Source organism: Aphelocoma coerulescens, chromosome 14 (genome assembly GCF_041296385.1).
Source record: "Aphelocoma coerulescens isolate FSJ_1873_10779 chromosome 14, UR_Acoe_1.0, whole genome shotgun sequence".
In the NCBI taxonomy this organism is placed as follows: Eukaryota; Metazoa; Chordata; class Aves; order Passeriformes; family Corvidae; genus Aphelocoma; species Aphelocoma coerulescens.
Genome location: NC_091028.1, coordinates 12499478 through 12519613, shown reverse-complemented (window position 1 = coordinate 12519613; position 20136 = coordinate 12499478). Strand labels below are relative to the sequence as shown.

At 43.5% G+C, this 20136-nt stretch overlaps 1 protein-coding gene across 1 annotated transcript; it reads left to right on the top strand.

The window, feature by feature from the left end:
* Positions 1 to 4071: 4071 nt before the first annotated feature.
* On the top strand, positions 4072 to 19624 carry EIF3B (eukaryotic translation initiation factor 3 subunit B). Its single transcript, XM_069029758.1, has 19 exons — positions 4072 to 4955; positions 8105 to 8297; positions 9345 to 9464; positions 9556 to 9613; positions 10233 to 10361; positions 11375 to 11532; positions 12135 to 12266; positions 12358 to 12424; positions 12531 to 12577; positions 13339 to 13549; positions 14120 to 14192; positions 14660 to 14782; positions 14963 to 15041; positions 15886 to 16024; positions 16222 to 16347; positions 16827 to 16904; positions 17345 to 17453; positions 17820 to 17937; positions 19054 to 19624. The coding sequence occupies exons 1-18, from the start codon at positions 4484 to 4486 to the stop codon at positions 17921 to 17923; spliced, it is 2418 nt and encodes an 805-aa protein (XP_068885859.1). The 5' UTR covers positions 4072 to 4483; the 3' UTR covers positions 17924 to 17937; positions 19054 to 19624.
* The last annotated feature ends 512 nt before the right edge of the window (positions 19625 to 20136 follow it).

The window sequence follows — 20136 nt, the reverse complement described above, 5'->3', positions numbered from 1 at the left end:
TCAGTCGGGCTGGAAAAGAGCTCTGAAATCATCGAGTCCAACCTACGACCAAACACCACCTTGTCACCCAGACCAGGGCACTGAGTGCCACGTCTGCTCTATCCTTAAACACTTCCAGGAACGGTGACTCCCCCACCTTGCTGGACAGCCTGTTCCAATGTCTAATCACCCTTTCTGTGAAGAAATCCCTCCTGACGTCCAACTTAAACCTCCCCCGGCACAGCCTGAGACTGTGCCCTCTCATCAGATTACTCCAAGTCAATTTTGATATATTTTATTTAACTGAGTTCCTTTCCCCATGGCATTTCTGCTGCCATCTAGACAATTAATCAAGTTTCCTATGCCCAATAATTCTTTGTATTTTGCATGCATCTGGAGTTTTGGTAAATTTGGTAGAAATGAACACTAAGCTATTCAGAAAGGCACAGAAATATGAACATTTGAAATGCAAATACACTTTCCAAAACTGCATAAAAATAAGAACTGCATGTATGAGCACCTCTCATTAGTGATTTTTTTCCCCACTTCCTGTACTTTATTAATCAGGAATGATATCGTTGACAGGGGTGAAAAATAAGGCACATGTCTTGTACAGTGATTTTCCTGAAAACACCACCAGACAAGAAAAAATCTTGATAGACTGTGGACCTCCAGATTTAGATGTTACAATCCATAATAATGCTTTATGTTTTCCATGTCCAAAGTATGGGATGCATTCGCTAATTAATGTTCCTGATATTTCTTAATCACGGGAAGCTAAATAGTCACCTCCACTGTATGCAGAGAGAACTAAACCAGAGAACTGTGAAGTGAGAGTTATTTTAGGGGTAATTGTGACCATAATGCACGCCTTTGCTACAAAGATGTGAATGAGTTGAGTGATTCTCCTTTTCCTCCTCTCTCAGTGCTATTTCAGCTCAGTCCCCAGGAGCGTGGGTGCAGACGAAAGCTGTGTATAAAATTAAAAAAGCATGGCATTATTTAAGCTGAGAGGCCCTTCAAATCGTGTTTGTACAGCAGTCGAGCAGAGTTCTGCATGCTCAGCACTTCTGAACACCACAGGATTTTTCGCCTATATAGCACTTTTTGAGAAAATGAATGGAGGAATCAACATGTTCTCATTTAGCTATAGATTTTTGATTGGTCTGTACTTAAGCTAATAGCATAACTATTTATTTGGTATAAATAAGATATTCTCAACTGAAGATTGCTTTGGAGTCTTGGAAGAAAAATACTGTGAAAAATAATTCAATTGCAGAAATAATTTTTGAACAGGGCCAGAAAGACTCTGCCTGACATAAGTTATTGAACACTTCTGTATTTGCTGTAACTGCAGCAAAAGCTTCTGGAAAACCTTCAGCATAAAGAAACAATAAACACTAAAGAAAAAAAAGAGCACATATCATAGAATCACAGAATGGTTTGGATTGGAAGGGGCCTTAAAGATCATCTTGTTACAGCCCCCTGCCATGGGCAGGGACACCTTCCACTATCCCAAGTTGCTCTAAACCCTGTCCAACCTGGCCTTGGGCACTTCCAGGGCTGGGGCAGCCACAGCTTCTCTGGGCACCCTGTGCCAGGCCCTCCCCACCCTCACAGGGAACAATTTTTTCTCTAATCTAAACCTACTCTCTTTCAATTTAAAGCCATTCCTCCTTTTAAGTAGTCTCTCCCCATCTTTCTTGCAGGCCCCTTCAGGTACTGAAAGGCCACAGTTAGGTCACCCCAAAACCTTCTCTTCTCCAGACTGAACAATCCCAATTCTCTCAGCCTTTCCTCCAGGAGAGCTGCTCCATCCCTCTGATCATCTTAATGGCCTCCTCTGGACTTGTTCCAAGAGGTCCATGTCCTTCCTGTGCTGGGACCCCAGAGCTGGATGCAGGACTCCAGCTGGGTCTCAGCAGAGCAGGGCAGAGGGGCCAAAGCAGCAGGTTCCAGGTGACAAAAGCAATGCAGAAATAGGTCCCTACCCGAGGCTCTGCCTCCCAATGTGTCATTCCAGGCACGTCCTGTCAGGATTAGATGAAATTTCATACAAGAACTTGCTTACTCCTTCAGAATTCAGTTTAGGAAACAGAGCTGTCAGCTTCACTATTCTCAGATCACCTGCATGCAATGAAATTCATGAGGCTCGGCCGGTTGGAGAGTTGTGTTATAAAAAGCCATTCCTGCAAGATTTCTTCCCCCAGATTTCCCATTGATCAGGAGTTTTGCATGTGGAGTACTTAAAGGAACAGGCTTCAGCTGCCAGTGCCGAAATCTTTGATTTTAAGAGTTGTTCCACTCTCCCTCAGATTGCCGAGTAAGGACTGGAAGAAAAAGAATAGCAGTGTGATAGGACAGGGACTGAGGGGAAATTTCAACAGAGAAAGGAAAGGGAGAAGGAAGGAAGGAAGAGCAGATAAATCAAAAGTTGCTGAACAGTACAGGAAAGTACAAAGAGCAGCACGTGCAATGTCAGGGAAAGAAGAATCCAATGTTCAGATCCACTGTTTAACCAAAGTGGCTGGAAAAGTGCAAACAGGAAGAAGGGTAATTGCAGAAATTGCACATTCCAACAATACAGACAACTGCGGGAGTGGTGAAACAAGAGCAGCACAGACCTCACACACGCTCCTGGAAGAGCCATGGAATAGCTGGGACCATGGATTGAACTGCAGCCATGTCGTGCCTCACATTTGGAATACATGTGGTTGTGATGGCAGGAAACAGCAATTTCTGTTCACTTTAGTGTCAGTGCTGGTGCTGACTGGGAAGTCAGAGTCTGGTCAGCTACCATGATATAATGAGGGGGAAAAATAGCTGCACAAAGTGCCACTCGTCATTTCCATTCATTCGAGCTGCCTGAGGCTTCAGTAGGGAACGGACACGAAATTGGAGTTTGGATGCCATCGTGTGACTCCCTGAAAAATTACACAACTGGCGTGTCTGCCTTAGTTTCTTAAACATCTTAGTTTGTCAAAACATGGCAGATACTGCAATATAAAACAAGGTTTAATTTTAAAATGCCATGTACAGTACCTGCTCTGCTCTTTTTTTTTTTTTATGCTGGCATTTTTATTGTTTGTTGTGACGATTGATTGAAAGTACTAGGATATAAAAATAAAACCAGAAGCTCTACTCAAAATTCACGTGTTCGTCTCTTAGGTGGGCACAGATTATTCTTTTGAGATCTTTTTCCTCTAAAATTGACGCCTCAAGATGGTATCGGAGGCAAATTCCAAGTTTACTGAGCCACTTCGAATATACTGTATTAGCACATATGCTGGGAAAAGCGATACTACCACACATTTTTCATCCACCTGAGGTGCCCGGGACAGAATGCAGCGCTTCAATCGGTAACGCGGGGTCAGATCTCTCAGGTCAGTCATGCTGGTAAACCGCGTGAGAGACGGGAGCTTTATCAGCTTAGAAACCACTTAAAAATCATGCTAAGACGCCCGGACTGTAAACGGTGACCCCTCAGATCACCATCCTTCTGTGTATCCAACTGCACCGGGAGCTCACCGCCCCTTGAAGGCCTCTCCCGCCAACCGGGCCAGGCAGAAATACCGCAGCATGGCCACTGTCACCTTGTACGTCAGGTAAAATGTCGTTTAAAACCCACAAAGGTCACTGTGGGACTAAAACAGCGCTCGGAAGCTGCCCGGCCACGGCCGCCGCCAGCATCCCCACAGCCCCGGCGCCGCCGTCCCGCCCGGCTGATGTGGCGCTGCCGCCGGGCCGTACCACACAGCCCCGCCGCCGCGGGGGGTGCGCTGACCCGCCGCCCTCGCCGCGCCCGGGCACAACCGCGTCGGTGTCAGCTCAGCACCGCGCGCCTCCCCCTCTACGCCAGCTTGGTAGCGCCCGCGCGCGCGCCGACGGCCTTCGGGCGAACTCATGGGGAAAGATTGTAGGGGGGCAGTAGGGTGAGTTTCGCGCCAGTCCTGTCACCGCCTGCCCAGCGCTGGGCTGCGACACAAATTCAGGGAAGTTTCACAGGGCGTCAGCACCGTTAAATGTAATGGCGCTCCCCGAAAAATGGTTCGGTCGGACCCCACCTCAGTAGAATGGAAGGCGGCGCCATCTTGGGCCCAACCACAGCAGCCACGAAATAGGGGTGTCAAGAGTGCAGTGGGGTGAGAAGGTGGCGAAGCCGCCGCTGGCTGAGGAAGACAGGGCTGGTAAAGGCGGCGGAATCGCTTGTGTATGGAGCGGAGAGAAGGCGGCGGCGGGCAGGAGCGGCGGCGGGGACAGGGATCCCCCCTCTCGCTCCGAGCGCGTTGGTAGGAGCCGGCGCGCGCGGGCCGCTGGGCCTGGCGCACATGGCCCGGCCGTAGGAGCCGCCCCGCCCCTCCCCCGCCTTTCCCCGCCGCGCTCCGGACCGGACCGGGACCGAGCACCGAGACCCCGCAGCGAGCACAGGGCACCGGGTACCGCGCCGAGACCCGGACACCGCGACCCGGGCACCGCCGCCGGCCCCGGGCACCGCCGCCGGCCCATGCAGGACACCGAGGAGAGCCCCGCGGCCGCCGCGCCGCCCGGCGCGCAGGGCCCCGCCGAGGAGCTGGAGCACACGGACGCGGCCCCGCCGCCCGCGGAGTCGCCGCAGCAGCAGGAGGAGCAGGAGGAAGACGACAAGGAAGATGAGGAGGCGGAAGGAGGAGGCGAGTCCGAAGCGCCGGCGGGGCGCCCCGAGCCGCCGCCGCCCGCTGCCGCCGAGGAGCCCGAGCAGCCGCTCCCCGAGCCGCAGCCGCCGTCCGGCCGCGAGAGCCCCGTGAAGGCCGAGCCCCAGCCCGGCTCTGAGGCCGGGGCCGAGCCCGCGGCGGAGCCCAAGTCCGAGCCGCCGGCCGAGGCCGAGCCCGGCGCGGCGCAGGAGAACGGGGAGGCCGCGCCTGCCGTCCCGGCCGAGCCCGAGGATGAGATTTCCTTCAGCGACCCCGAGGACTTCGTGGACGACATCAGCGACGAAGGTGCGGGACGGGAGGAGCCGCGGGAGCGCTGCGGGGGCCCCGGCGTTGCCCGGAGCCGGGGGAGCCCGTGGGGAGTCGGGGCCAGGCCGGGAACGCTGTGCCCCGAGTCCCGCGGGCCCCGCAGCGCCTCCGCCCTGGCGCTGGGCAGCTCCAGATGCGGAGTGCGCCGTCTGCATCGTAGCTGTGCTTCATAAATGATCTTTTCTCTGAGTTATCTCTGCACCGCACAACGCTGCTGTTGTAACATCTGCTGTTAAAGTGGTTCTAAAATCGCTGTTACGGCTCAGATGGGGGCTGCCCTCACAGAGTGGAATCATCAGCTCGTCTCCCTTTCCTTTGCCTCCATTAGTTAAACTCAGCTGTAGAAACAGAAGTTTTAAGTGGTTGACGTGGTCGTTACAAACTAGGTTTCATCGTTCTGGTTTTTTCCATGCACCCAGGATGAAATCCGTAGGTAAATAGGGTTTGAGAAGAGTTACTTCTCATGAAGAAGTGATGTTGGTACTTTGTGACAAGAAAATAGGGAAAAATCGTTTCTGGCAGTTAAAAATGTCAGCCCAGACTCTTTTAATAGTAGTGGATATTGACGGCCTTAAAATGGCAAAGCTGTTGTGTAACTGCACAGACAATAAAGGTTTATGGGTGGGCTTGCCATACAGAAGTTAGAACTGTAATTTAGTGTTTTTCAGATGGGTCTTTCTGGATAAATTTTCTTAGCTTTTGAACAGCAAAAGTACTTGTTTCCCCCATTATTTGTTCAGCATTTGTGCTGTTGTAGGGTTTCTTGTGCAGGTATTCTGTGTGTTGTAGGGTCTGTTACATGTATCAAAACTGGAAAGATGTTTCTAAAGCACAGGACTGTAAATCAGCCAGTTATCTCAACTGGCAGTGAAATACAGGTAATACAGGTGCATTCTTGTGTTTCAGTCCTTTGTTTAGTTTAATAAAACAGCAGCCAAATATCCTAGATTAAGGAAGTGTTTGCTGTTCTCAGTTTAGCAGTCTGTATAACAGCTCTTTGAACTTTTGCATTTGTTTCTTAAGGAGACTTTGGCAAAATTGCCTTGGAGTTGGATTCTTTTTGCTAAGTGCTTGCTTAATACATTTTGTGTACATCTAGGATTGTTATGTTTTGTTCCTTCTTAGAAAGTGGGCATGTTTTCCATCCCAACCTATTTTATTGTTAATTAATTTGGTTAACTTCTCAGCTATATGGAATCCAGTGTTAGTGGCTGAATTACAGCGTTTAAGTTTAGTCCCTCTTGCTGGTCTGGCTTTCTATCTGTGTGTATTGCTTCTTGAGCTTCCTTATTCCTTTCCCATTATTCTGGTGCCCTTCCCAAGGAGCAAAGCAGTCCAGTGTGACCAAGTGAAGGTTCTTTCAATGCTCATCATAACACAGATCTTCAGGAACACCTGTGAGATGGACCAGCTTTAGGAGTGGAGCATCTCAGATCTTTTACTGCCACTTTTTTCCCCCTGAGTGGTGGTGGCATGGAAGAACAGCTGATCCAAGTTAAAGCAGGAGAAGAGATGTGTTGGACAACCACTTAGGTACCAGTGAAGCTTTAGTTCAGATAATGACAGTGGTCCTTAAAATACTGCCAGGTGAAGATAGCCCTGTACCCACCACACCCTGCTTCCCTTCCGGCTGCAGTAGGAGCTTGCTGAACCAGCTTCTTAGTCTTTGAAGATTCCTTTGGTCACAGTTTTGAATTTAAGGGCACAGCGTGGGAATTTGTCTTCAGTCTGTTACAGTTTTGATTCAGTGCAGGGTGTTGCATTCCTGCCCAGGAATCTAAACATGCATTCCTTGGCCTGTCTGTAGGCCTACAGAGTCTTTGGTGAGAAGTGGTTATGAAAAAATAACTAAAAGAGCCTTAAAATTACCCTTTTGTGTTTTACTTTGGTTTTCTCCTTTTGCTTGTAGGCATGTCCTTGTGGGGCATGCCTTCATTTTATATATTTTATATTGTTATTTGCAGTTCTTATATGCACATGGAGATCATCTTTATGAGTGATAAATACTACAAACAACAATATTCTGTGGATGCTGCATAATCTTGGTGGTAATGGACTAAACATTTGTGAAGCACATTGCCCCAGACCTGTGGGAAGCTTCATGTGTAATAACCTGTAGAAGCTTAAAGTTGTAGAAAGCAACTTTTTAGTAGTTTGAAATTCAAAGTAAGCATATTTCTTCATTGCTGGAGATCTTCCCAATGATGTTTCTGGGCAGAAAAATTTCTTGAATTACAAAAACCATCAAATATCCAACGTCTTCAAAATATTAGCATATACAACACCTTTTTCCTAGTCTGTGCATGCTATAGGTAGTCTGACTGTCCAGATTTTATCTAATTCAAATTATGGTGGTGTGAACTTATTTTTTGTGTGGCCTTATATTTTATAGTGATCTTCATGTAAGCTTAAAACTTACTGCAGATACTCAGGAATTAATATGTTTGAAGAATATCCAGTGTGAAAAGATGTGTGCTTGTCTTCACAAAGCTTAAATATGGCTTTAAGTGTCTTGCCTTAGACCTTCATTTTTGTGCTTAATTAAAAGTTTAGAGGGAGTGTGAGTTCTTAAACATAATTATAGTGATGCTGAGACATGCAGAGCTGCCAGTATGGTGGGTAGTTTTGAATTATGCTAAAACTCGTGTAATTTGGGAGGGAGGTACAGGTTGCATTTATTTTTATCAAAGTCATCTGGTTATAATTTGAGCAAGAGGACTGCTCAGAGGTCAGGTAATAAATCATGCATTTGTCTGTGCTGTTGTCAGTTTTGAGGACTTTGTGAGCCAGTTTCATCTCCTGAAAAAGCTGACAGTGCAAGTGTTGATGACCTCGGTGTGTGAAGGATTTTTTTAAAGAAAGACTTAGAGAGTTGGGTGCCTAAAGTTTGCCATGAAACCACCTAATCCTGTCACTTAGCCAGGAAGTGCTGTTGGGATGCTGTGCATTCACTTCAGTTGTTTTTCTGCCAGAAGGTTCATTCACTACCAAGTCTCTTAAATGATTCTTGAAATTTCCTGAAATGCGAAGTTTCTCTGTTCTCTTACTTTCACTGTTCTTTACACCTTTGTCTTTCTCCTCCTTGATGTGCCCAGTGCCTTAGTTTCCTGTCTGTCTTGTCTTTGCAGAACTGCTTGGTGACATCCTGAAAGATCAGCCACAGGAAGCAGATGGAATAGACTCGGTGATTGTCGTGGATAATGTACCCCAGGTTGGACCAGACCGACTGGAGAAACTGAAGAATGTCATCCACAAAATATTTTCCAAGTTTGGTAAAATTATCAATGAATTTTATCCGGAAGCAGATGGAAAAACAAAAGGGTAAGTCATGGTAACTCCAATTGGAAAAAGGATGAAACATGGCTCTGGCTTACCTTTGATTGTTAGTGTCAGTACCTTATGGCCAGTTTTTAGGGTGACCTCATAGTCCTTATCATCAGCTGCTTCTACTTCAGCCTGTGCAGTCCTGACATCAGTCTCAGTGACAAACAAGTTCCTGAGGGAACTGAGAACCTTAACAGCTCATTAGGCTCCATAGTAGAGTGTGGTGGGGATTAATTACGGAAATAGTTTAGCTGGGTTTGGAGACAAATGTCTGTGCAGTACGACATGAGGAGTTTTTTCTCAGTTTTCTGCTATGGTTCGTCAGTAAGTGAAAGGTCCTCTTGAGTTAAAAACCTGGTAGCAGTGGATGTACTGTTTATTGCAAAATAGACTGTCAGTGTCTGTAGCAAATATTCCTAATATTGGAGGAATACATAGTTTAGAAGGCGTAAAAAAATCGAGTTTTCTGGAGGAAGGATTATTGGTTCTATAAGGTCAGTGTGAGAAGCATGAGAAAATTATTCTCTCTGTTTATCTCTCTCTGAGACATTGTCTGATGGTGTTCAGGATACCATTAGTTTTGAGTCTGCTGGGCTCCAAGGTAGCTTGGATTAAGTGGCCAGAAGGAAGCCGAGTTGTGTAATTGTAAAACAAGAGCGATGCTTTGAGATGCCTGTGACAGCAAGTTACCGTTCCTAAACGTGACCTGTTACTCAGCTGGGAAGAGCTGTGGATGTAACCTGCCTGTTCCCGGCTCTCACTGTTGTCATGGTTGTGCTGAACTTGCAGTCACCACTGGATCTGGCCCATTTCAGAAAGGATATCAGATAAATTGAGGTCAGGCCCAGACAGTAAAAATCTGTGTGAGCCTGTGGCCAGAATGGAGATTAATTGCTATTTACCCTAATTGGTTAGGGACAAGACAAGAAGTTATCTTGTAGATGCACTGTACTGAATTCTTAATTCATCCCCATTGTTTCTTCTTTATTATGAGCCTGTTTTGTAGTCAGCAGTGTCTTCTACTTGGGTTTTCCTTCCTTGTAGGTACATCTTCCTGGAGTACATGTCCCCCTCTCATGCCGTGGATGCCGTGAAGAACGCAGATGGATACAAACTGGATAAGCAGCACACTTTCAGAGTCAACCTCTTCACAGACTTTGATAAGTGAGTGCAGCAGTTGTGTGTTATCTGTAGATTTGGGGATTCTAATCCAGAGTGCCTGTATGGAGTGTAACCAACCAAATTGCTCTTTCAGGTACATGACAATCAGTGATGAATGGGAAATCCCTGAGAAACAGCCATTTAAGGATTTGGTAAGGAATTTTTTGAAAAGCAGAAAGAATATTCAGCTTAATATTAAATGGTTACTTCATTGCTGTAATATCCATATAAAAATAGAAATGATGTGTTAATGGTGTTGTGAATAGCAGTGCTGATCACATGCTCCTGTTCCTTCATGCTCACCATCATGAAGGAACTCAGTGCTTCTGTTTAATAGTTACACATAGTGTAAAGCGTAATTTACTCCTATTATTTAAGAGTAAATAATAATTTTGCACAAGTCATTTAAAAATAGATTTTCAAAAGCATCTTTTTATATATTCTTAATTGTTTGAGGCAAACTTCGGTGTTTGTTACCAGTTGGTTTGTAAATAGTCTGGTGGAAGAAAGGATAGTTTGTTTTTTCTTTGAAAACCAAATACCAAGTGATTTCTTGTTTAAAATAAATATTCAACATCATCAAACCATCTTGAAGGTCCACCTGCTCATGGTGTGCTCTCAGCATCCAGCAAGTGGAATTGTTTAATTTCACTTCAAAAATTTGTTTGCAGTGGTAAGACCAACTTCCACCTACCAGGTAGACACTAATTTGTGGAACTTACTGTCTTAGTCTTTGACTCACTAACAGTCCTTTTGCTCTGTTTTTCTCAGGGGAATCTCCGATACTGGTTGGAAGACCCTGACTGTAGGGATCAGTACAGTGTCATCTTTGAGTCAGGAGACCGGACATCCATTTTTTGGAATGACATCAAGGAACCTGTTCAAATTGAGGACAGAGCAGTGAGTGTCCTGGAAGTGCTGGAGATTGCAGATACACTGCCAGTCTCCTTCATTTTATGACATTGCAGCTTTTTAATTTAAAAAAAAAAAGTCTTTCTCCCATTGCTGAAATAATTTTTTCTTCCTCGTGAAGAGTGGTGAAATCACATCCTTTAGAATTAAATTTAGCTGCTTAGGTAAGAGAACTGTGGAGTGAACTTTTTGGAGTTTATGGTGGTGGTTTTTTTTTTTTTTAACTGGTTTATGATGCCCATTAGTTTCCTTCATCTCTCTGTTATAGGTGATTCAGAAAGACCTGAGAATGCAAAGTCAGAGTTTGAGGAGCACTATTCATTCGAGCTGAATATGTGCTTATGTTTGCTGCTTCAGATGACTCCTTGCTTTTGTGCTGACCACAGAGGTGTTAAAGAGGAATAGCTGGTTTGGTAATGGCATAAAAGAGGGAGAGTTAGTCTGCCTGTGTGCTGCAGGCACTGGACTTGCTGGGAACTGTTAGGACCCAGGAGCATTTTCCTTAATAACCACTGTGCATTACAGTAGAAGGAAGTTGGCTCTGGGATGGTGAGAATATCTGCTCATCACCATGGTCTCTGGCTGTGGTCTGTATTGCTGAGACCTCTCTAACTTAGCTGAAGGTCCAGAGCTGTGTTCAGAAAGTTGAAATACTTACCCTTACTTCTGAGAAGAGTATGTTCTTACCAAGGCTGAAAGAAGGAAACCCAGGCTGTTAGGTGGGTTTAATTGTTACTACACAAAAGATGTCACTGTACCTGAAAAACATCTTTGGTGATCTGTAAGTTGAAAAGGTCTTAACTGAGAGTTTTCAACCTGAAGAATAGGTACTGTATGTTACGTGCATGAAATTAAACTCCACAATTACCACAGATCCTGAGATGTTCCCTTAGTAAAGGGATTTACAAAATGTGCTGCTACAAGCCATGCATTAATTCTTTCCCTTTTAGGAACACAGGATGAAATTAAGCTTTTATGTGTACTTTTTTTTTTAAATCCAGAGGTGGACAGAGACCTACGTCCGTTGGTCTCCCAAAGGCACCTACCTGGCTACGTTCCACCAGAGAGGCATCGCTCTGTGGGGTGGAGAGAAGTTCAAACAGATTCAAAGGTTTAGTCACCAAGGAGTGCAGCTTATTGACTTCTCACCCTGTGAAAGGTACAGAGCGTGACATTGCTTTGGGCTAAGGGGTCAAAAGCATGAGGCATGAATAGCATCCTCCAAATCTGGAGTGCTGAAATTAATTCCTGAAGATTTCTTGAACATTAGGGAGCTCTGGAGAGAAGGATAAAGTAATTTCAGGACTGAGATACATTTTCTGTTGATGGTTTTCAAGTAACAAATTTGGAAGCAGTTGGGTTTTGTGCTTTATTGTAGGAAAGAGATTATTTACCAATGGAGAAATCCAGCATCCCTGTAGTTTGGGTTGGATAAGGTCAATTATTTATGTTTGGTTTTGAACCAGTGTTATTCTCATGTCAAAACTATATAATAGGTAACAGTGTATTTGTCGAGTTCCCCTGCCTTGTAACATCAGTGTGGAAAGACTTGCACATAAATCTAGACTCTTTTTAGCCAGAGGGATATCAGGGGAGCTTTCTCCTCCTTTATCATTCTGTTCTTATTTTTCCCTCTCCTGAAAAATCCCATTAGAGAAACTTTTTTTTCAAAGTGCCTGGTATTTAAATACTACTTGGGTGAAAGGCTGCTGGTACTGACAGATGAAGTTTCAATAGTGAAATTGATTATTTCTTTTGTAGGTATTTAGTGACCTTCAGCCCTTTGATGGACACACAGGATGACCCTCAGGCTATCATCATCTGGGATATTCTGACTGGCCAAAAGAAGAGAGGATTCCACTGTGAAAACTCAGCTCACTGGCCTATTTTTAAGTAGGTTGAAAAACAGAATTAGAGAGTTGTAGTCCCAGACTTCATTTAGTAAAAAGGCAGTTCCAATTTAATGGCTTTTTTTCTTGCTTAGATGGAGTCATGATGGTAAATTCTTTGCTCGAATGACTTCAGATACCCTCAGCATCTATGAAACACCTGTAAGTTCTTGCAGGGTTTTTTTTGCATAATAATGAGAGTAGAAAGTATGTGTTGAAATACAAGAATGTCACTAACTTGAAAATTCATCCTTTTCTCATCTTTTAGTCTATGGGCTTGTTGGACAAAAAGAGCTTGAAAATCAATGGGATAAGGTGAGTCTATTCCCTTGTAATCATAACTGTGCTCTTTAGCTGGAATCTTTTAGTCTGGGGATTTGTTATGGTAAGAGGAATCTTTAGACTGTTGACTAGAGCAAACAGCCTTACATGTTGAGTCGATCAAATTAGAGAAAGTGGCAAAAATAAATGGAAAACTCTCCATTTGTTGATGAATACACTTGGTAGATTCTGTGCTTTGAAATCCTCTTTGTGGTACTGCTTAATCCAGGGTCTAGCTTGGGAGTCCTGTTCCTTGTCTACAAAGGAACCAGAGTGGAATGCAGTTAGTTAGGGAATATCTCCCTAACAAGGTGGTTGTGCTGGCTCAGTGCAATGTGCTGTGTCTGCACAAGACACACTGACTCCTCTGAGAGTTTTAAAAATACATCTCTGTAAAGCAACAAGAAAATCAAGTGTACCCAGGTGCAAGAAGATGGTCTCCATGGTAATTTAATAGGGGGTTTTTTTGGCTCATTTGTTCCTAGATCTTTGGCATTTATTCTATGTGTAATCCCTGCTTTTTGGTGAGATGTACTGATTGGATAACATTGGTGATATAGCAAATTTAAATAGCTGCTTAAAAATCTGTTTTGGTGTCGTTATTAAATTGCCCTCAGTTATGTGTCTGTGCCTGTCTTTATTATTGAGAGTTGATCTTTGTCTGCAACATTCAGATACAATGAGGAAAGTGGTTTCTGCTTGTAGCATCTCTAACTAAAAATTAAAATGGCATATTTTTAACTTTGTTCCTGTAGAGATTTCTCATGGTCTCCAGGTGGTAACATAATTGCTTTCTGGGTGCCTGAGGACAAAGACATCCCAGCAAGAGTGACTTTGATGCAGCTGCCTTCTAGACAAGAAATTCGTGTGCGGAATTTGTTCAACGTAGTAGATTGTAAACTGCACTGGCAGAAGAACGGGGACTACCTGTGTGTGAAGGTAGACAGGACTCCCAAAGGCACACAGGTACATGGATTCTGATTTTATTGGTAAAATTTGGTTCTGTCTCATGCTTCCTTTTCTTACAGTACTGCCTTTTAGCAGAGGCGGTGTAAATTATATCATGTCAAAGCTATTTTTAATTTTTTCCATTTGAATTTGAAGCATGTGGAAAGCAAAATGTGTGTAATGTTTGCATCCAGGATTTGCTTTGACTTTAGTGGCCTCTTGGTCTCTGAGAGGTCTATGCCTCACCTCTTCTCCTGCTCAGAATTAAGCAGCTGCTGAACAAGATGTAGGTCAAGCTGTGTAATGTGCAACATGTTCATCTGTCTTAATTAAATTTTGTAACAGTCTGAAAAAAAACCAGATGCTTTTGTACAATTCTGAAGTTATTCTTCATCAGAACAAATTTGGGATGTTTTATATAAGGAGGCATATAGTATTTATTTGCTCTCATTAAAGGAGTAAACCTTGACTCACTCTCATCCTGTGTCCTAACAGGCTAATTATGGAGTTGTCCTTCTATGCCTAATGATAAAATTTTTTACTCTGCTGTTTTTGTGCTGGATAACGAGCTGGTTTTGGCCTTTACAGGGAGTAGTGACCAACTTTGAAATATTCCGCATGAGAGAGAAACAGGTGCCAGTGGATGTGGTGGAAATGAAAGGTAATGCCACATAGTTCCTTACTTTTGAGCTTGAACTTTTTTGTATAGATCCTTGTGTTTTCCTTATAAATTCTTGTTGGCACGTGACATAATTAGGAACTTTTACTCTTTGGAAAAGAGCTGGATTGTTAATGTTCCAGAGTGTCTCATGTCAAAATGAGAAATCAAAAACTTCTGATGCTTTTCATGCTTGTGACTGACTTGGAAGATGACAGAAGTGAAAATGTGTTATTAATAAAGATGGTAGGGCTGACAATGAGTGTATTTTGTAGAAAATGGAAGACTTAGAGCTATAGTTAGAAACACTTCCCCTAACTCCCTGCAATTGCCTTATCAACCTGTGTTTTAAAAGAAAGTCTGTTAACTGATGGGTTCTCTCTCTTCAATATCTTAGTTTTCTTTGGTAGCTAAAGAAAATCAGAGGTTTGTATTGTCCTTTAACAGTGTTTTGGCTCCTCTTGTTACAGAAAGCATCATAGCCTTTGCTTGGGAACCAAATGGAAGCAAGTTTGCTGTGTTGCATGGAGAAACTCCACGAATTTCAGTTTCCTTTTACCATGTTAAAAACAATGGGAAAATAGAACTCATAAGTAAGTGAAAAACAAGTGAAAAGTGCAGATAATAAGGATTTTGCATGGTAGAAGATGCAGTAAACTCAAAATTGTGGCTGTATGTGATGTCTTGTGAGAAATTGGTGGGGCTGATGCTTGCAGGGTAATTGATGGCATTGGACTGAGATCTCTTTCTGAATTTGCCATGTTTCTTTTCAGAAACATTTGACAAACAGCAGGCAAACACGATATTCTGGAGTCCCCAGGGGCAGTTTGTAGTGTTGGCTGGCCTCAGAAGGTGAGTGTTGCACAGGTTGCTGAACAGCACCACATTCATTTTAAGGAGGAAAAGAACTACTGTATCTCACCAAGAAGTGTTTGGTGTCCCTGTGAATGTTGATTGCAGTAATCCTGATAGAGCTGTGCAAAAGCAAAGGCCGAGCAGAGATGCAACTTCATGATGTAGCTTAGTCCTTTGTAGCTTTCATTTCCTCTTTTTGCCACATCAAATGAGGAATGCATTTTTCAACAGAAAAGTGGATATTTAGAAACACCTTTCAGCTGTTCAAGTTAACACTGACTGAGCCAATCCAGTTTGGACATGTATGTGGCTCTTGTGATGCATTTGCTGTCAGTCTAGTGCCCTTTCATGGGCAGTACCTGTTAATGACAGTGCTGCTTTGTGAAAGAATTATCAAGAAAGTTGCACTTTAGAGCAAGTGAAAATTATTGTTATTAACTATTCAAGTAATACTTGCTTTCACATGCTTTCAAACAAGCACTGCTGTTCATCTTAGTCGATGAATTTTTTCTTTAATCTTTTCTTCACTACTCTGTCTAAGCATATGATTGTTCAACTTTGGCTGTAGCTTGCCTAGAGCACGTTTTTACTGTAACTTTAACCCATTTTATTTGTATTCTTAAGGGTCACTGAACATGGAAACAAAAGTGTCATTCTTACATGGTGTTTTGTTTTTATCCACCGCGTTCCTCTCCAGCCACAGAGACTGGTACCAACCTGTCTCTTGGCCGCTGTGGGAATTTGTTTGTAATGAGGATTTGTAGAGATGCAGCTTGTGAAATGCTTTTAAAACCCCAGGCTGTGCTGGTGTGTAAAGCAATGTCTTGTTTTGCCTGCACAGCATGAATGGTGCCTTAGCATTTGTTGACACGTCCGACTGCACCATGATGAACATCGCGGAGCACTACACGGCCTCAGACGTGGAGTGGGACCCCACAGGCAGATACATTGTCACCTCTGTGTCTTGGTGGAGCCACAAGGTACTGATGCACCTCTTTTCCCCACCCCCACTTGCTCTCCAGTGGTACTGGAAAGGACTTTTGATTAGGAAGAGAAAACGAACACCTGTCACTGGTCAAATGACTTAACCTGCACCGCAGTTTTAAGCAATAATTTCTGAGGACTCCAGTGTTAAGTTAAAGCTTATCTTGGCTGAGCTGGTGCACTGCTCTTCCAGGTGGACAATGCATATTGGTTATGGACCTTCCAAGGCCGTCTGCTTCAGAAAAACAACAAAGACAGGTTCTGTCAGCTGCTCTGGAGACCACGACCAGCTACCCTGCTCAGCGAGGATCAGATCAAGGTAGGGTATTCCAGGGACTTTGTGCTGACATGGATTTGGTGTATCAAGCATACTTGGTTTGTTTCCTCTTCTTGAGGATGAGGCTTGTTACACAACTGCCTTTTGCCCTGAATTTGTGAATGAACACGTTGCTGTGTGAGACCTCACTTCTGGGAATGTCTCCAGATATTAACTGTATTGTAAGCTCAAAGTAGAAATGGTCACCTGTTGTTCTTACAGTTAGGGTATGATGAAAGGCTATAAAGAAAAGTAAGATTGAATTTTTTTGTTCAGACTTTGCTAGTTGTATGTGTACAGAAGCACTTATATGATCTATAAGCCAGGAAGAACAAAATTATAGTGAAGGAAATTGCCTACCAGAGAGATGCTCTTCAGAAAGGCATAGCCTGCTTAGGCTTACCAAAGGAGTTCTTAGAGAAGATGGTGGTTGTAATTGCTAGTCTGATACTCCAGTTGAAATAAAATTTCCTGTTTCACAGCAAATTAAGAAGGACCTGAAGAAATACTCCAAGATATTTGAGCAGAAGGATCGCCTGAGCCAGTCCAAAGCTTCAAAGGCAAGACACTTTTGAAATACATTATAGATCAAACTCTTGTAGCTTATCCTTAGTTGGCAGTGGTGATAGGTAAATTACATTTCCTGTATCACAAGTGTTCATTTGAATCCAGAGGGTTAGAATTAGTCCAGTGGGTAGTTCAGAGAGGTGCTGCTGTAAAGAGTCTGGAGAGGAACCGGTGTCACCTCATTAAGCAAAGGTGGTAAAATTTCGGAGTTCTCAGTGTGTTGCTGCATTAGGCAGAGTTTAAAATAAGAAAAGCTCTTTCAATTAAAAAAAACCCTCACCAAAACAGCATTTTGATTACAGAAGAGAATCTTTTTTCTTCTGAATCAGTAGAAGGTGTTTCTGAGAACAAAGCTTGACTCACTAAGGGCTGAGGAGTGCCTGGCGTGTGGGTTTGGGTCCGTGGGAGGTTTAACCCCTTCCTGCCCCTGCAGGAGCTGGTGGAGCGGCGGCGCACGATGATGGAGGAGTTCAGGAAGTACCGCAAGATGGCACAAGAGCTGTACATGGAGCAGCGCAACGAGCGCCTGGAGCTGCGCGGGGGTGAGACTCAGGGCTGGGCAAAACCACAGAGAAACACCTCCTTTGGGGCCTCATCCTCTCCTCTCCTCCCTCTGCTTCCTGCTGAAGCCAGTCCTGTGTTCTCTGAAGTTTTTTTGTACTTTTTATCCTGAATCGTGACAGGATTTAAGAGGGAGAAAAAAGGCATTGGCTTGACCTTAGGATAAAACTATAGTGGGAGACAGTAATGCCTGAATAAATTTTGCATGTACTTGTTATGATTTAAATTTAAAATTTAAATACTTCTTGTTTCACTGCTGCTCTAAGGAATGTTTCTGCCAAGAGCATCAAATCATTCCGTTGCTGCCTTGTTTGATGGGTTCAGTGCTGATGCTTTCTCCATTGCAGGGGTAGACACAGATGAGCTGGACAGCAATGTTGATGACTGGGAGGAGGAGACTGTGGAATTTTTTATCAATGAAGAAATTATTACCCTTGCAGAACCAGAGTAATTAATAAAACTGTGGTAAGATAACTCTCAGTAGAGAGAAACTTTCTGTCAGCTATTGCTATAGAGCTGATAATTTGCTTGAGAGAGTTAGGTCTGTAGCATTGGTGAATGTGTTGTTCTCTGAATTGTTGTTTGGGTTTTTTTTTTTTTGTGGCTAGAGGAGACAAAAGCTTTTTTAAAAAAGTAATTGCAGACAGTCAGATTTGTGAGTTGTACTGAGCAGAGTACTGCATATGTCCTGTCTGGCCAGAGAGATCAAACCCACAGCAGAGTCAGGGTCAGCCTCTGAACACAGCGTATTGCAGAGGCTGTAAATTCTGTCTGCAGAATGAATTGTAGTTAGTATGAGATAGGAACTTTGCCTTTTGGAAGATTTGCATGTTAGTCCAAGACTAGGCAGAGTTTAAATACTGTATTAAAGATTATGCAGCATTTATCTGTAGGCTGATAAAATTTTGAGATGATGTTTAAATATCTACATGAAGTCAGTTATTGTTTTCTAGAAAAGCTGGATAAAGTTCAGGTAGTGGCAGATTTTTGTGTACTGACTGTCATGGCTTGTTGCTGAAATGTTTTATTTAATTCAGTGTTTTTCCCAGTTCCTTCTTTTGAATTCATATATTTTATGTTGGCAATGGAGGCTACTCCCAGCCCCTGCTGTGGAAAATGTCTTTTAGGGAGCTTGACGTTGTATTAAGGAGGAAAAATACCTTGATAGTGAAGACACTCATAGGATTTAAAACTTGCAGTGGGTTTGTGCTCTGTCATGTTTAGGATCTCACTCAAGGAAGAGGGAGGGGAGACTGGAAATACACACCTCTAAGTCACCCTGCAGTTCTTCAGCCTCCAGATGTCTAAAGAGCTCAGGTGCCTCTGGGAGCTGTAGAAAAATAATAACCTTGATACCTTTGACTGTCTTTGGGTCTGGCTTATCTGTGTTCCATACATGGGAGATCTTTTTGTGGAAGGAAGAGGGAGAGAAGCTGCTTCCTGTATGGATTTAAACCACATGAGTTTAGGAAGAGGTGAAACAGAAGCTGGTGTAGCCTTTCACCAGCTCAGCTGCTGAGGTTGAGCTGTTTGTATAAAAGCACAGTAGCTAACTCACCTCTTTTTTTTGTTTTTCTGCAGCTCCACCAGATCTTGTGCTGAAAAGAAGTTTGTTTGTTTTCCAAAAGCCTATAACAACTTTGGAATTCTTAATCCATATTCTTGCACTCTGGAAGGGTGGATGCACCAGATTTTCTTCATTCTGACACATTGTAGTGCCTTTAAGTCTTGCTGCCTGCTGCAGTGAGATACTGGAAAGGCGCTGCTTTTAAATTTATATTCTTTTTTTTTTTCTAGGGTTTGATTATTATTTTTTTCTTTTTAAATCCACTACTACCAGTATTTACTTCCCGATTCCCGTGCAGTCCTTGCCAGCTGGCAGTTTTTGCCTCTTGCCAGTGAGGTGAGATTCACCAGTGCACCCCTGTGTCACACACACCATGTTTGGGTTCCAGGGCTCTCTCTGTGTCCCAAGGGCATGGACAGGTGTTCGTTTGGGTTGGGGAAAAGTCACCAGAACCATTTTTCGTATGATGTGTTTTAGTGTGCTGAAGCAGCACTACAGCGGGCTATACCCTCCTCCTTTCAGATTGTGAAAGGATGTCTCCCTCAAAGAGCTGAATATGGAAATAAAAGCAGACCTATACTAAAACCAGGCTGGCTTCGTGTCATTTGTAGGGAATCTTTCCCTGAATGATCAATGTCAAACATCACCCAGTAATAAGAGTGTGTTTGCTATATTGACTTAATGGCTCCTTTGGATTTATTTCAAATCTTGGTTCCTCATGGCCCTTCTGGCTTTGTGTTGTGGTTGGTTTGTTGTTTACAATATGGTACAGCTCATTAATCTGTCACATTGACCTGTTCATGGTGGTGGAGTGACTAGAAAATGACTGGATTCTTAAACCATTTGCAAACTGATAAAAGCCTCAGGAATTTTTGGACTATTGTGTCTTGTTAGTTAGAAATACTAGAAAATTGCAGACTTCTAGAACAGTGCTCTGTCCACATGCCTTTTGCTCCCTCTTGCAGTGCCTGGTTCCATTTCCAAAGGCCTCTGAGCTCAGCAGGGAGAACTGTACTCAGAGCTGGTGCAGCAGCATACTTATATTTATACTTATATTTATACTTATATTTATACTTATATTTATACTTATATTTATA

Coding starts and splice junctions, on each gene's coding strand:
- EIF3B (XM_069029758.1), top strand. CDS start 4,484: ATGCAGGACACCGAGGAGAGCCCCGCGGCCGCCGCGCCGCCCGGCGCG. Junction 14,193..14,659: donor GGATGTGGTGGAAATGAAAG/GTAATGCCACAT, acceptor CTCTTGTTACAG/AAAGCATCATAGCCTTTGCT. Junction 16,025..16,221: donor TGTCTTGGTGGAGCCACAAG/GTACTGATGCAC, acceptor CTGCTCTTCCAG/GTGGACAATGCATATTGGTT.